General features: G+C 42.0%; 1 protein-coding gene across 1 annotated transcript; it reads left to right on the top strand.

Moving 5' to 3' along the window:
* Positions 1-251: 251 nt before the first annotated feature.
* Positions 252-14,871, top strand: prrt4b (proline rich transmembrane protein 4b). The gene is made up of 3 exons (XM_085376509.1): positions 252-1,314; positions 6,869-6,991; positions 12,839-14,871. Exons 1-3 carry the CDS (start codon positions 267-269, stop codon positions 14,869-14,871), a joined length of 3,204 nt encoding a protein of 1,067 aa, XP_085232635.1. The 5' UTR covers positions 252-266.
* Positions 14,872-15,448: the final 577 nt, after the last annotated feature.

Raw genomic sequence — 15,448 nt, 5'->3', positions numbered from 1 at the left:
TTTGCTTTACAGTCTGGAAAAACAGATCAAAAGCAGGTCATGCTCTAAGAAAACTCAGCCTTTCAAAAAGTGAACACATGCAAATTCTATCAAGTTTTCATCAACTCAAATTTAGCCGCCAAAGAGTGGATGAAAAGTGTGTCACTGATGTCCTCTGTGTTCTTGTCTTCTAGGCCATATTTGCTGGCAAGCCAGCCGGACCCATCTCAGGGAGCAGGAGAATGGAGAACAACATGTGACGGATCTGCACACCACTTGTCGAAAGCATGCTTCGCCTCCACTGGACCTTGGCATTCTTCTTTTGGTATTTTTTGTTACTTCGCAGAGAGGCTGCGGCTGACGAAGAGGCCCCCTGGGGATCGACGGCATCAAGTGAAAAGCCACCTGAAGATAAAGTCAGCTCGTATTGGTGGGCCCCGGCTCTGTCGAAGCTCCCTTCCCTTCCCAAACTGCAGTTCGGTATTCCCTTTTATGGGAGTTCAGATAGTAAAGAAGAGGTAGCTGCAGTGACCACACCTGCCAAAGGGCTGACAGAATCAAATGATCAAGCCCAAGAAGGCTCAGGATCTGGAGACGAAAGCATTTTTGAAGCATCTCAGTCACCCACCACTTTGACTCAGGGGCTCCTAACCAGCGTGACTAAGATAAGAAGCGAATCACCTCCCACAGGAACATCAGATTCTCCACACAGCAGCATAGTTCTGAGCGACAATGATACTCTTGTTTCCAACTCCTACTCTCCCACAAGCGTCTCTATCAGAAACACTCTGTTCACCAACAGTCCCACCAGCACTAACGCTCCTGAACAGAATGCAACACATACCCACCCACCATGGGACACAACATGGGTAGCTGAGCCCAGCGCGAATGCCACCGCACAACACCTTCAAGAGAAACACAGTGTTCCTCTGGCAAATGAAGATTTTTCTCCAGAGATCCCTTCAACAATAGCACCAGAAACCACAGTTCCCACTGCCTTGACATGGGCAGTAGCTCAAACCACGACAACAAACCCAGGACTCGTGGAGACCGCACTGACCATGGGACACAATCTGGGGCCGGCTGCTCACACTGCTACCCCAGAAACAATATTTAGCAGAGAACCACAAGATGCATCTGTTAGCATTACCCTCCAAGCTGGAGACTTCACTACATCAGAAGTCCACACAACTCAAAGCAGAACTGAGGCCTGGTCGTGGGCCATGGCAGAGGAGCCAGGGGTAATGTCTAGTGCCCCGGGGATCGATCATAAAGCAGTCCTGGAATCCACAACAAGCACAACTCAGATCCAAAAGGTTAACTTACCAATTGGAGGTAAGCAAAGTTAAATCAATAGTAGCTGGATTGACTTGAAAGATGTGATCAATCATGTGTTGACAGGTCTTTAGTGTTCAATAAATGGCTGTCAAAAAGGCTGCAGACAGATTGGCTTGATCGATGACATGTTTGACATGGCAAGAAGTCAAAGGTCAGAAATTTGCATAAAACCCAGATCCAGATGAATCCTTGTAAACAGTCACTGAATACGAGATGGGAATCAGCATTAAAATTATTACACGATATTCAGCATTTGATAAATGGATTGCATCTAACTGCCAGCGTGATGATGGTTTTGAGACGTGAGAGTTGCTTAATAAGTAAAGCAATCAAAAACACGTTGAAACCATTGACAAAATGACACGTCTTCATTATATTTCCAAAGCATCAAGGGAGAAGAAATGATCAGAATGTGTTGAGTAAAGTGTTGTGGGTGGTTAAAATGAGATTTCAAGTGTTGTGTTGTTGTTTACTGGTTAAATCTATACCCCAAGTTAATTTCACATTGCACAATTGCTTCCAGTGAGTAATTTGGGCCACCCTACTAAAAGAAACTATCTCTTTAACCACCTATAATGTGTTTTCATCAGCAGATCAACTCCAACATTGTCTATGCTAAAACCAGAAAAGGGAGGTTATTTTGTCTAAATGTTGTGGGGGTTGCTGTGTGAGAAAGGGGGAAGAGGAGTTGCTCTCCTCGTGCGTATAAAGCGAAAGATGTTAATCTGAAATAGCTTCTGGTAGCCTTTATGTCGCAGGAGACCCTGACACGACACCGAGGCAATACTTTCTTATCCCTGGCCCATCCCCCAACCACTGGTGGCAGTCTGGGGTGTGAATACTTAACGAGCCCTCAGAGGGAGATCCTCCTCCAAGTACAGACACATTCATCATGTGGGGTCAAAGGTCGGCCCTGAAAATGATGAGTCGATTATTCTCAGCAGTTGTTTGGTGGATGGGTACACACAGCAGTGTCCTAGCTTGTGTAGGACACAACTATTTTCTGTTTCTGCAAATAGACCAGATATATGTTAATGTTGGAATTTACTTCAAATATAATTTTTAAGTTGTTTATAAAGTACAATTCGGCAAAAAACTTAATCGGGATGAAATTGTGTTACTTGATGTTCTTATAGATTCACTGTCCTAATGTCATTTTTTGGATTTAGTTAATTTAAATCACTAACTGAATACATTTTAAACTTAACTTTAGATACTCACCAATTACAAATATATTTAAATGCTGCGGTGTTTATACTTACCTATTAAAAAAACATCAGACTTGCCATTTGAGTAGTTTTCCTCCAGTTTTTGTATTTTGTGTGTTTATCACAAAATTGTAAATGTCTTCATTTGTAATTTTCTGCGCACTTTGGTTCTTCAAGCTCAAAAGCTCAAGATCAGCCTTTGACCTTGAAATGCATTTGTTTTGCCTTGTGCTGTTTACAGATTTGAGAATAGATTTTTGAGCTTCATCAAGATGCTTGCAGTTTATAGTGTTGTTATGTTGAAATCTTGAGATTACAGTTCTTCCATGAATGTTTTTTTCCACAACAGCAGTGTTGGAATGCAACCATTCCCAATCCCATATCACCCAGTCTGCTTTGGCTGACAGTTATTATGTTTTGTCTGCTGTGATCAGTATTGTCTGCACTTGTTTTTCAGCTGTGCGTGGTGTGGTGGGATACAGCACAGAAGGTGGGTGGGGAGGGCTGCTGTGTTCATGTATCAGTATTCTAAGCGCACGCTCAGCGAAACCACCGCCTCTCCTGTGGGACCATCCGCTCGCCGTCGCTGTTCATGGATGCTGAACATGCTTCTTGCCATTTAGTCTCCTCCCTCCTCTCTTGTGGCCATGTATATTCTCTCTGTACAGACGCAAACCCCTGTCACCTCGTTTCATGGATAAAAATGTCGGCTGTTGCTTTAAAGGTTGAAAATGCCCTGACGAGAAGCTGAGAAGCTTCTGATCATTCACAAAGAAACGTAAACCAGTAACATAAGACTAATTGATGTGCTAGTGGACTGGAGTCATGCAGTGTTTAAATTATTACACGTTACCAAAGGACACAAGTGGAGATTAATAGGAAACTAACAGCATAGCAGCTCTGTGTTATCATACTTTATCCTGATGTGAGCATGCTATCTGTGTACTGTCATTTATTTGAAAGCTGCATGGGGTGAATTGTTTCAGGTGTTGGACACCTTCGCCACAAAAGGAAAAAAAAACAGGGGGGGAGTTACATTGATCGAGGGAGCGTTGCCCTTGAGGAGGCTGTCAGGTGTAAAAATAAAACAGCAATGAAAACAGCCATAGCAAGGTCAATTATGAGAAGAGAAAGTGGGGGAAAGAGAACTGAGGGGTGAAAGTGTTGGTTTTCTCAAACCACTGCTGCTAATTTTCATCCAAAAATCTGTCTTTTACCCTGCTGTCTTTCCCTTCATCCCTGTTTCCATTACCGCACTAACAGTCATTGGTGAGTCTAGACCCTTAGCACACTCCATGCAAGGATATATTGTCTCTGTGATCCAAGCACTGTACCCAACTACTAAAGCGTGGCCAATGACAGAGTAATTGATTATGGAAATGGATACAGAGCATGTGACATGAATATCTGATGGCCTTTTATAGATTTTACATGGAAAATGGGCTTTAGTGCAAATAGAGAACACTGCTGGGGCTTACATATTATGCTAATCTTCTCAGGCTTTACCAGCCTGGTTTGTTTTTAGGATTTGACTCACAACTCTTAGGCTGAATAAACTCCATGAAAAGAACTGGCTGAGGAACACATATTAAGCAATGGGGGTGATTTATTACTCTAGCCCAGACTGATTTTAAAGTAAGAGATGCTCTGGGTTCCTGTGTAGCTGCCTTAAAGATGAACCAAATTAGCAACAACGTGATGCAATTTTGTGCAAGTAAGTCACATTAGAAGCAAAATTCAAGATGAGAAACTTTATTGCGCCACTGTTATGAAACTAATTATTAGTACATTTCTTACAAACCATTGCATTCATTCGTTTCATCAAGTCACACAAGGCTTTTATAGCTAAGGAGAGAGTAATGGAGTGCAACATCATCTCCTGTTTATCATTTCTGGTAGCTAAAGATAAAGGGAAGCTCCATCATCACTATACACTGTGTTATTGTGGTACACTTAGACTCGCCACGGCCGCTAATTATGTTTATTTTTATTTTGGGTGGCCATAAATGAATTGAATTATATGAAGCTATAGCCTGTGGTGAGGAAGGCACTGAGACATTCCTTTTCTGCTGTGACTGAAAAGCAACTGAATGAGACTTTAAGGTCACGGAGACCAAAGAAAATTATGGATGTACTAATTAGGTAGAGGCATACATGATAAGTCAGCAGAGGTGTGGAAAGTTGAGCTGTTCAATAAGAAAAGTGGAAAGTTAGCACATCCATAGTTAGCTCATACATCCCTGTCAACTGTACTGTTTTATTTTGCAATTTCAGCAGTCGCTTTAAAAAGCTGGTCATCAGTTTGTGATGAGCTACAGATATGAGTGAACTCTCTCGTCACTCTCTCTTCCTCGTTTTTAGCAGATCTTGTTTTGACATTGTTATTTACTCGCTGCCTGCACTGCAGATCTGTAGTGATTTAGATGTGGCGTACACACACATAGTATTAGCTCCCTAAAAAATCAAAATTATGAGTTGAACTTAACTGTGAATATTTTTACAACAATCAGAATAATAACAAAATTGCAGTGAGAATATATTGCTTACATTTCTGGCAACACAAAGTAATTGCCCGCTAAACCTAATAACTGGTTGCATCACCTTTGGCAGAAAAAAACTGCAATCAAGCATTTGTGACAACTGGCAATGACTCTTTCACATCGCTGTGGAGGAATTTTGGCCCACTCGTCTCTGCAGAATTGTTTTAATTCAGCCACATTGGAAGGTTGTTGAACCTCATGCCAAATCACCTCAGTCGGATATCAGCCTGGACTTTGAGTAAGCCACTCCAAAACCTTTATTTTGTTTATATGAGGCATTCAGAGGTGGACTTGTTAGTGTGTAGGAAAATGAGGAAAAGTGAGGCCTGCAGTTCTTTAGATGTTTGTGACCTCCTAGATGAGTCACTGATGCAGTCCCTGAGCCTGGTTGTGCCTGGTTTCTTCCTGTTAAAAGACAGTTTTTCCTTTCCACTGTCGCCAAAGTACTTGCTCATAGGGGTTCATCTAATTGATGGAGTTTTCTCTGTTTTCTCTGGATCACTGCAGTGTCTTCACCTTAAAATCTAAAGCATCTTGAGGAAACTGTTGCAATGATTTTGCACCATATAAATAAAACTTAACTGAATTGATTTGCTGTCCCTTGCCTGGCTTCCACAAACAGAGCTAGACCAGAGAAAAAGCCCAGGACATACACAGAGTTTTATACTATTATTTTAAAACCTCATAATGTTAAACATTAACAAGCATAGCAAGCGTATGTAATGAAATAAAAAGGTAATGTGTAACATGTCCTCATCAAATACAATATTTTTTCCTACTAATCATTTGTTCAGATAGACCGCAATATAATAACATAAGCAAAGAAGACACTTAAAACTTAAAATACAAACTTGTAGTGTGAGATACTGCTGGGCGTACATGAGCTATATTGTCTCTCTTTTTTTTTCTTACTCTTTTTGGCTGAACTGTAGCTCTCGCTGTGTGAAACCGATTTATTGTAGGACTTTTTAAACTAACAGATGACTCGGGTACTATCTGCTTGACCTAGATTAGTCTCTAAGATAGAAGGCATTGCCTTGTAGCTGTTCTGATTTTTTTCACAACTCATTATCTTCCACTTTATTTGGTATTTATTTTTTCATTAATATTAATTCTGAACTTATAGCCTAAAACTGTACCTGGTATCCCTGGCTTCATTACATAGTCAGCTCATCCGGTTTTCCCAACAGGTTTATTCAGCGCTCTAAATCTTTTCTTCTGTCTTTGTGACTGTTGTAACACACAATTCCTGCGTGGGTGGCTAACTATGAAAATATTTTGTGATTCAACCATACTGAGCTAAAGGGTTGAATAATGCCATGTGTAGTAATAACTACACATGGCATTTTGTGTAGTTATTAACATTAGCACTCTCTCGCCGTCTTTCTTGCATCATTTTTCCTCTTTGTCTCCTTTATGGAACGCAGCAGCTCTAGACACAGTCTGGATTTGCAGTGGACCAGGATGTACACACCCATGCACATACACATAAGGATGTCAATGTAATTAGACCACACAGGCCTATTCCACTGTGCTATGCTATGGATGACTGAATACAACTAAGTGGGTGATAGGCCGATCCCTGACAGAACTGGGTTAAGAAATATAGTTCTTCCATTTGCTACAGTGTTAAACCTCAGATGTGCTTTGAGCAGAGAACAGAGAGGGTTAAGTTTTCTTTTGGGTATGCTAATCTCTTTAACTCAGACTACTTTAAAGATGCCAGTGCTATTTAAAATGCTATTTTAATTAAATTGATCACTTTGAGATCTCGCCTAGGTTAAACTGCACGTGTCTCCCCAGATCTGCCAGGCAAAGAGGATAAGGAGGATGAGAAAGGTGTGGTTCAGTCGACTGCAGACAATGATGGTGACATAAGTTTGGCAGGCATTTCCACGCCGTCCAATGAGCTGCAACAACAGACAGGTGAGCAAACACATCCCTCGAGATGTAAACAAACACTGTCTTCCTTCAAAAATCGAATCCATTTTAGAAGCATGTGTTTGCACTGTCATACTGTTAGGAGGACAAGCAAAAGTCTGCATGCTGTTACTTTCAGAAGCCATCCTCTAAATGTTTGCGTATGTGTAAATCTGTCAGAAGACTGGGAGAAACAATTACCTGCATCCATTGCCTGAGGCTACTAATTGCTTCCAGTGGGAGGGGGGGAAAGTGCTCATCCAACAGATAGGGAGCAATGCCCAACCACTGAACAGACTTCTAGGTACTACTTCTAAAATACACAATTATTGATCCAATGATAACAGTTTCTATTACAAAAATAAAACACACAGTAGTGCAAATCTTGCTGGCCAATGATTATCATCATTAGTCATCTTTTTGCATTATAACAAAGCAATATCCACTTTTGAATTAAATAAAGAGAATGAAAAAAATAGAAATAAATGCATTAATTCTACTTGGTCGATGTGGATTTTTTTTTTATGCTACAGTTGTCTGGAACCATGCTGTCAACAGTTTTTTAAAAAAGTAATTTAGAAGCATTTGCATCTACTTCAAACATTTCCACATGTCACTGGTTTTTATTAATAGCACGAATCTTTACAGCTCAAACAGGCAAAGTCTGATGGAAGCATTTTGGCAAGCGAGTACACATAGAATAGTACTCACTAGGAAATCCAACATTGTAGGTCACTGTGGTGCTAATAAATAATAATAATAGCAGCAATAACAATAAGAATGCCTAGGCTATACAAAGAACACGCTACAACTGGATCAAACCTCTTTTCATCGCCTCACTTCACATTAAAAAGAAAAAAATCAGATCAATTGTAAGAATGTGTTACAGTATAAATGTGAAATTCACATATTAGTCTAATTATTTGTGAATCATATACAGCTGATTTCTGATCAGATATCTGTTGAAGAGATTCACTTTCAGCCCACTTCACAGAAGCCGCTGTAACCCACATTACCTCACCCAGAATAGCCAATACTGTCAAGTGGTTTTCAAAAATAGACTTCAAATGTGCCACCTGCTGAATATGGCTCGCAAGTAAGTAAATGAAACAATAATATTACTAGTGTGCGTATCTGTTATTTAATAGTGTTCTCCCTAAAGCAAAACAAAAAAAAACAAGGAAGAAAAATAAAATAAAATAAATGTGCTGATGAGAATGTCTGCTCCGCATAAAGTTATCGTAAAATCAGGCCCGCTGCATTGTGTAGAACTGTTTAAGTGAGAGATAAAACCTCAGTCGTACAGGTCCCAGCACAACTGGCCCCTCCTTAGTATGCATCGGATTTCTCCATGAGCTCCCACGAAATTACTTTTTCTGAAGTGAGCCAAATTGAAGATGAAGGCGATCAGAAGAAAACTACATGGTTCCCTTAGTTTAGTGATACAGAATCAACATGCTGTGAGTTAAAGATGGGCGTGGGGTAGCTGGAGTCCACGTATCATCAGAAGAACCCTTCTACTTCATTATCTTAGCTGGTAGACATGTGAGGCACCTCAGGTGAGACCTTTGAAAAAATATTGCCGTAAACAGTTTATTTTGGGACACCACGAAACAAACGATAGCGTAAAATGAAACAATAGACGTTTTTATATCGTCATCTGATATATATCGTTATATCGAACAGCCCTAGCTACGGGAATGCCAGTTGGTGGATTGGTCGACTCCTGAATGAAATGCTAATAGTCTAAAAAGTAGAAATCTTCTAAACATTTGTGACTTTCCCCTACTTTTTTCCCAAGCCCCACCTAGAAGTTCACATCTGTGGATTTGGAACTCGACTGGATGATTTAAATACTTATGTTGCATAAAATCCTGAGTGTAAACCTCCCTCACTAGAGTTCTGGTTAGAGAATGGCAAATAAATCGGAAATCTCTTCTCCCTTGCGGCACTGTCTTGTGACAACCATAAGTAACCTGCACTGTTGCCAATTAACTATAACGACAAGCAGCTTGCTGCTGTCACATTTTCGAAATCTGTTGTTGCTACTGCAATGAAGGCAAATAATTATTGTTACATAAGCTGTCACATAAACGGGAGAAGATGCGAAAATTATCCATTCATTCAGATTCGATGCCAGAGCTCCAGAGGTGACACAGCTTTATTACTGAACGTTGCCATGCTAACACAAAAATGCTGAACATTGTGAAGTATGGGAGCACTGCCACTGTAAGCATTTTACAGTAGTGTGCTACCATTAACGGCGAGCTCAAAGCACCATCGTATGTCTCACAGAGCTGCTCATTTTACATCTGTGATCCCAACAAGCAGAACAATTCTCAAGTAATTAAAAGATTATACTTTGTTTTTTAATAGTTCTAACCCCTCAGAGTCCACAAAAGACCTCTTGAAGTCTTTCTGTGTAAAAGGTTCCCAGCATAAGAGGCGAGAGTGTGTCAGAGGCAAGAGTGAGCAGCCGCCGGCACATACCAAACCCTCCTGAGGCCGCTCAGTCGGCCAGCAGCTCAGATGGGACTCTTATTGACATGAGGAAACAAAACAGGGCGATCATTCAATACCCATCACGTTTTCCACTCGGCCTGCCTCAGTGGAATCCAAGTCATTGCCCTGGAAAGCAGACAAGTGGGCACACAGGTCATTGACATAATGCATATACTAAAACACACCTACTTTATCAGTGGCTGCCACATTCAGAATGTCTGCAGCCATGGGTTTGTTTAATAATCGAACCACATTTCCCACACAGCGACTGTGTTCTGTGATAAGATGACATAGTTGGAGTCAGTGCGAGTACATAGACTGTTTCTATGCTGCTAGTGCGATAACTTTTACAAGATTAAACATAATTTTATCTTATTTTTATTTGATAATAATGAGTGTGTAAGATTTGTTTGCTTGTTTTTTGCATTTTGCACTGATGCAACATGGAATTTGAATTAACCAGTTAACCAATTATCATTTCACTACACTGGAGAAAGGGTTACTGCTGACCTTGATTAATCTTTAGATATTTATTTATGCTTGCTGCATTGCACCAGTGCTTGTCAGCCCACCACATTTGTCCGGACTTGAATATCGTGTTACAGACATTACACATTCCCAGACAATGACTTCTAATGACACTAGTGAGCGCTAACTTTTCCTATAATGGCATCATGAGGTTGACTTTTGCAGCACTGAGTGCTGCACAACTAATATTGCATGTCTTTAGCATTCCCGTTTTGTCAGACTAGCAGTCCAAAAGTCAAGGGTACTGTAAATATAATGAAACAAAACAGGGACTGTTATGAAAGTAATAAATGTTTGACCACTTCGTGTTATATGTCAAAAAGGTGGTTTTATTTCTGTCCTTTTTTAGGCAGATAATCAAGATTTCCTTGGAGCGCTTTCAAATTTAAAGCATGTCGCTGTTCCACACCCATCGGGGCTTGTGTTTATAATTCAGCCATTCTGAATTATGGCAAATTAAATGTCAGCATGGAACAGGATGTTTAGTTCTATTTTGCTTAGCAGACTTAATGGTTGCACAGCTTGTACTTAGCAGAGCAGAATGTGGTGTGAAAGTGCTGACTGCAGACTTGCACATCTAAATCTCTTTCCTGCTCTTAATAATCCAGCATCATCATGAGAGAGAGAGAGGGAGAGAGAGAGAGAGAGAGAGATGTGTAACAGAGCCACGTTGAATGCATCTTGCTATTAAAGCTTCATTAAGACTTAAGTGAAAAAAACAAAACAAAACAAAGCCACTCACAAAAATCGATCCTTGCGTTTCCGCCCGCTGCTCTGGATCAGCTCAGGGTGTGAAATAAAACTGCTGCATCACATTTAGAGATGCAGAAGTGAGCCTGCGGTGGGCTCGTATTTCCTCAGGCTCAATGTTTTCATCAGTACCTGGGGCTGTGACTCAGCACTGAGGTCAGGAGATAAATGTGAATAATGACAAAACAAACACAGGCAAACAGCAGAGAGGTGCTTTTGCTAAAGCGCTTGTGAAAGTCCTTTTCTGCTCATAGGGATCTGATGATGGCTTTGTTCACAAGTAGCTTACAAATCCATGTAAATGCAAGGATTCACACCCCAAAATGAACGCATATACAGACACAGGTTTTATGGAAAGCACAAAATAAAGGAGTTTTCACGTTGGAGCAAAAAAAAAACCCCCAAAAACTGCTATTTCCATCTGGAGCTGCTGACATATTAAACGTAATAGAAACTGCAGCTGCCATACATTGAATCTATATACTTGGAAAAACACCAGGAAAAGCACAAAAATAAAGCATGGGAAGAGACTTGTAAAACTCAGGGCTGTCAAAGAGAAAAGTGGATTTGGTAAAGAAAACTGTCCCTGTTCAGAAATAACAAGCCCACCTATGGGAGTTTCCCTGTTTGCAGGCGGGAGTCGAAGGAAAATCAAAAACAAAAGAATGAATTAGGTGACCAGGACAGGGTGGGATGGGAAACGCAAGAATATAACCCATAAAAGACATGTGAGAAAGAGTTCAGAAAACCACATGAATTCCGCTTTTATTTTTACTCAGGAAACAAATTAGACATCTTCGGCCTATAGGCAAAGATTTGGGGGGGTTGCGGTTCTGAAGTCTACACATTCATGTTCTTAAACAGGCATTTAACATTACCACCGGATATAATGGATTCTCCAGTTAACGCTAGATGGGTTTCAATTACTGTTGCAGACAAAAGTAGTGGGAGTGCCTTTTATCTGCACTTGGGCAATATTTGAATCAATAAAAACATCACTTTCTGACACGTAAATGATTCCAAAATATATCTATGAGTGTGCACTACATTAAATCTGCATGCTGTGTGATTTAATAGGCTGTCAGTTTATCCTGCCCATTTGTCCCTGTCTCTGTGGTCTCTTTTAGCACCTGAATTTTTATGGTGGAGTTATTGTCTCTGATAAGCCTGCAGCAGAATGACTAATGATCCTGTGTGTGTGTGTGCAAATCCCTGATATGCAGTTAGAAGCTGTTTCTCTTCAGCTGCATTTGAATACATATTCTTTATAAGCTTCCATTGTTAGCATGGGTCCTTCTTTTTTTGTTGTTGTTTTGCTTTTTTTCATGGTGAACGCAGTATCGGTTGTGCTTTATGAAAAAGAACAAGCACCAGTTTGTGGAGCTCAGTGATGCAGAGACTAGAAGGCTGAAAAAATGTTTGTCTGATTGCCCATCTGTGAGGCATTATGCTGTGTGAAGTGCCTTATGTACATCCTTTTCGAGTAATTGAAGTGCATAAACATGTACAGGGTAGATGAGCTTTGCAGACGTCTCTGCAAATTTTGTACAAACACACATATGCATGGCTACTCCTTAATTTACAAAGCCAAGCCACTTCCTTTGCAGTGCTAAAACATGTCTAACAAAATCACAATTAACTATAGCTGCATGGAAACTCCAGATGGCTTACGTAACGCAAGAACTAGCTCTTGTGGTTCGGAGTGGGCTGATCTCACTCACACACACTCACATCACACACCCACACTCAGCCACACATGCATACCTCTGCTTTTGGGCCTCGCTCGGTTTGAACAGCTTACAAGATTTTACACAGGATTAGCACATTAGGAGAACGTTCCCCATCCTGGGCCCGAGCCCATTTGTGTTCTGACTCTGATAGTTTTACTATTAAATGCTTCTGTGTATTCTCATTAGAACTCCATTAGTGCATTTTCAAGTGATATAAAAGTGTCCGTACATGTTTACAGCTACTGTCAATTCAAAGTTTATGCATTTTCTTTTTCTCTGTTTTTATGAAAACTCATTCAGTTATTAATGTTCCAGAATCATCTCTACTTTTTTCTTTTTATAGACCTTCCCCGTGAAACTCCCCATATACTTCTGTATACTGAAGACTGGATGTCCACCTCAACCAACGTCGCTAAAGAAGGCTGTAATCGCTCCACCACCACGTGGGATTCCACAACCTACATGGACATTAAGCCCACAGAAAACGCCACTGTCATCAACCAGTCAAGTAGCCCCTTTCTGATCCCAGCTCCACCGATGTTGGTGCCCTTGTACACGGACTGGAACAGCGCTATGGCCACGTGGGGCCTGGCCTGGGAGGCCCACATTTACGGCGCTGGTTGCGTCTTTGCGATGCTGACGATTGCCTCAGCACTGAATCTGCTCTGCTTACCACTGCGATGCCCAACTGGTTGTGGCTACTTTGCTCTGGTTAGCCTGTTCCTATTAGCTGCTGGTTGTACCAGGTCCTTCTCACTCCTGTATGATGCCTATGGCCACGAGGACCGCCTACCCTCCACAGAGGCCTCACTGATGCTCTACGAAGCACCGTTTCCCTGCCTCACTGCAGCTTTTGGTCTGGTTTTCCTTCTCCTGTCCATGCGCTCACGGATGCAGCTTTCCTACTCGGCCTTTCAGAGACCCTGTTTCCTGGCCTGCCTGGTTGTCCTGCATTTTGCAGCTGCGTTCGGTCCAGTTACATTTCTGAAGTTCTACCAGCAAAAGCCTCCTCTGTGCCTCTTTCTGTCACTCATCTCCCGGGGAACCTTTGTGGCACTGGCAACTTTTCTATCAGCTGCCTATTTTGTGTTCTATATCTACGTGCGGGCAGACTCGAAGCACATCTATCACCTGAATAACACATCTCCAACGCCTGCTGAGCGCTACAACCGCTGCCCTTTTGCTGAAAGCAGGGAGTGGGATCGTGCTGCTGCAACGGTGTGTCTTTCAGCATTGTTTTCATTGGCGTGTGCAGGACTTCAGTTATACGCAATGCTCAATGCAATGGGTGTTGTGGGTGGAGCGGAGGTCTTCCATCCTTGGCCGTGGTGGGCGTTCCAGTTTAGCTGCAGACTCTGTGAGCTCGGGGTTTGTCTCACCTTAGCCTTAGTGGTTGCACAGCCAGTTTATTGTTCTGACCACCTTCCAGCTGCTGGAAGTTGTTGGACCGAACTGTTGGCATCCAAGTCACCCATCCTGCCTGGGAGCTACCAATGGACCCTGAGTCAGCAAGAGAAGCTAGCTATTGTTGACACTATTGGACTTGGAGAGACTGAGAGTCTCCCGCTTTACACTCTGGTGGATGAAAGACTTGGCAGCAGTCTGAATGGCCTGGACCTCCTCTACCACAGTAACCGGGCTTTGGCTTACCGAGACCTGGACATGGATTTACAGAGTTCAGAAAAACCTGAAGATACAGGTGGCAGAGAGCCTTCAGGTGCATCTTCATTCACCAGTGACTCCACCGCAGACCTACGTCCACCTTCACCCATCAACCTACGTCGCAGCATAGATGAGGCGCTCTTCAGTGAAGCCTTGTTTCCCATGAGCCTCTTCAGCCCTGCTAGGCCTTTTCAGTGCAGTGACCAATCAGTAAACAAGCACTGGACACTTCCCAGCAACGGACTCTGTGATCCCGTCTCTGCCGACGCTGGCCTTTATCGGACCTCCTCCTGCGTGGAGATAGCCTCTCAACCCCAGCCACCCGAATCTGAGGGTAATGGTGTTGAAGGTGCTCCGCCATCTCCCTCCCTGAGCTCTTCTTCCAGCTGTTCATCACCTGAACGATGGAGGGGAAGCTCTTCCTCCTCTTCCCTCTACCGAGCCTCTCTTGGAAGCTCGCTGGTCCTCTGCGCAAGCCCAGAGAGACATGCACGACAGCTTCTCCAACAAGGCCGCACGGGTAACGTGGCATCCTCTGGCCACCAGGGCCATGCAGACCTGCAGAGGCACTATCACACATTGGGAGCAGCCTCACAAGAGAGCCTGGATCTAGACACGTCGACAGAGGCAGACCGATCTGTCCAGGAGGAATTCATCAGTGTTTGCAGACAAATCGATGCTTTGAGCATCTGCAGTGAGACTATTGATTTATGAAGTAGTCTGGTCAAATGAGGGTTATACTGAGGACTTTAGGGTGACTACTATGTGCAGCAAGCTGACTGTCCAGGAATTTTACAAATTGATAGTGCATGGTTAGCGGTGTATACACTATGGAAGAGCTACAGCTGCCAAAATATAGTTTTTGAAAGGCTTTGTTATGTGGTAAAAAGATAAAAGGGTCTAAGTGCCAAGAATGTCAAAAGCCAAATGGCAATTTGTAACTTTTACATGTTTGATAAAAGCAAGTGACATTTGATACAGTCGTTTAGTGAGTGGTGATCTAACAAGAACTGATTTGTACAAAGAATTTTATCGCATTCCAACATTCCAATAGATAGTACTGTGAGTGAAGTAAGCACTTATTAAATACTACTGAAGTCAGACTCCTTCCAGTTCTACAAAATCATCAGTCAAGTATTTCAAGCTTAAAAAACATACCACTAAGCTACGCATTTGCAGTTATGATGCAGCAGTGCCCTCTACCGGTATTAAGCACAAGCTATTTGTCACATGCTTCTATATAAACAATCCAGACAGCATATTAATGACCAGCTTACTAACTTATTTATGT

This window comes from Diplotaxodon limnothrissa, linkage group LG17 (assembly GCF_057381915.1).
Source record: "Diplotaxodon limnothrissa isolate DT_005_m linkage group LG17, D_limnothrissa_male_GT1.1, whole genome shotgun sequence".
Lineage (NCBI taxonomy): Eukaryota > Metazoa > Chordata > Actinopteri > Cichliformes > Cichlidae > Diplotaxodon > Diplotaxodon limnothrissa.
The sequence above is the reverse complement of the archived record's forward strand: the minus strand, read 5'-3'. Positions and strand labels throughout refer to the sequence as shown.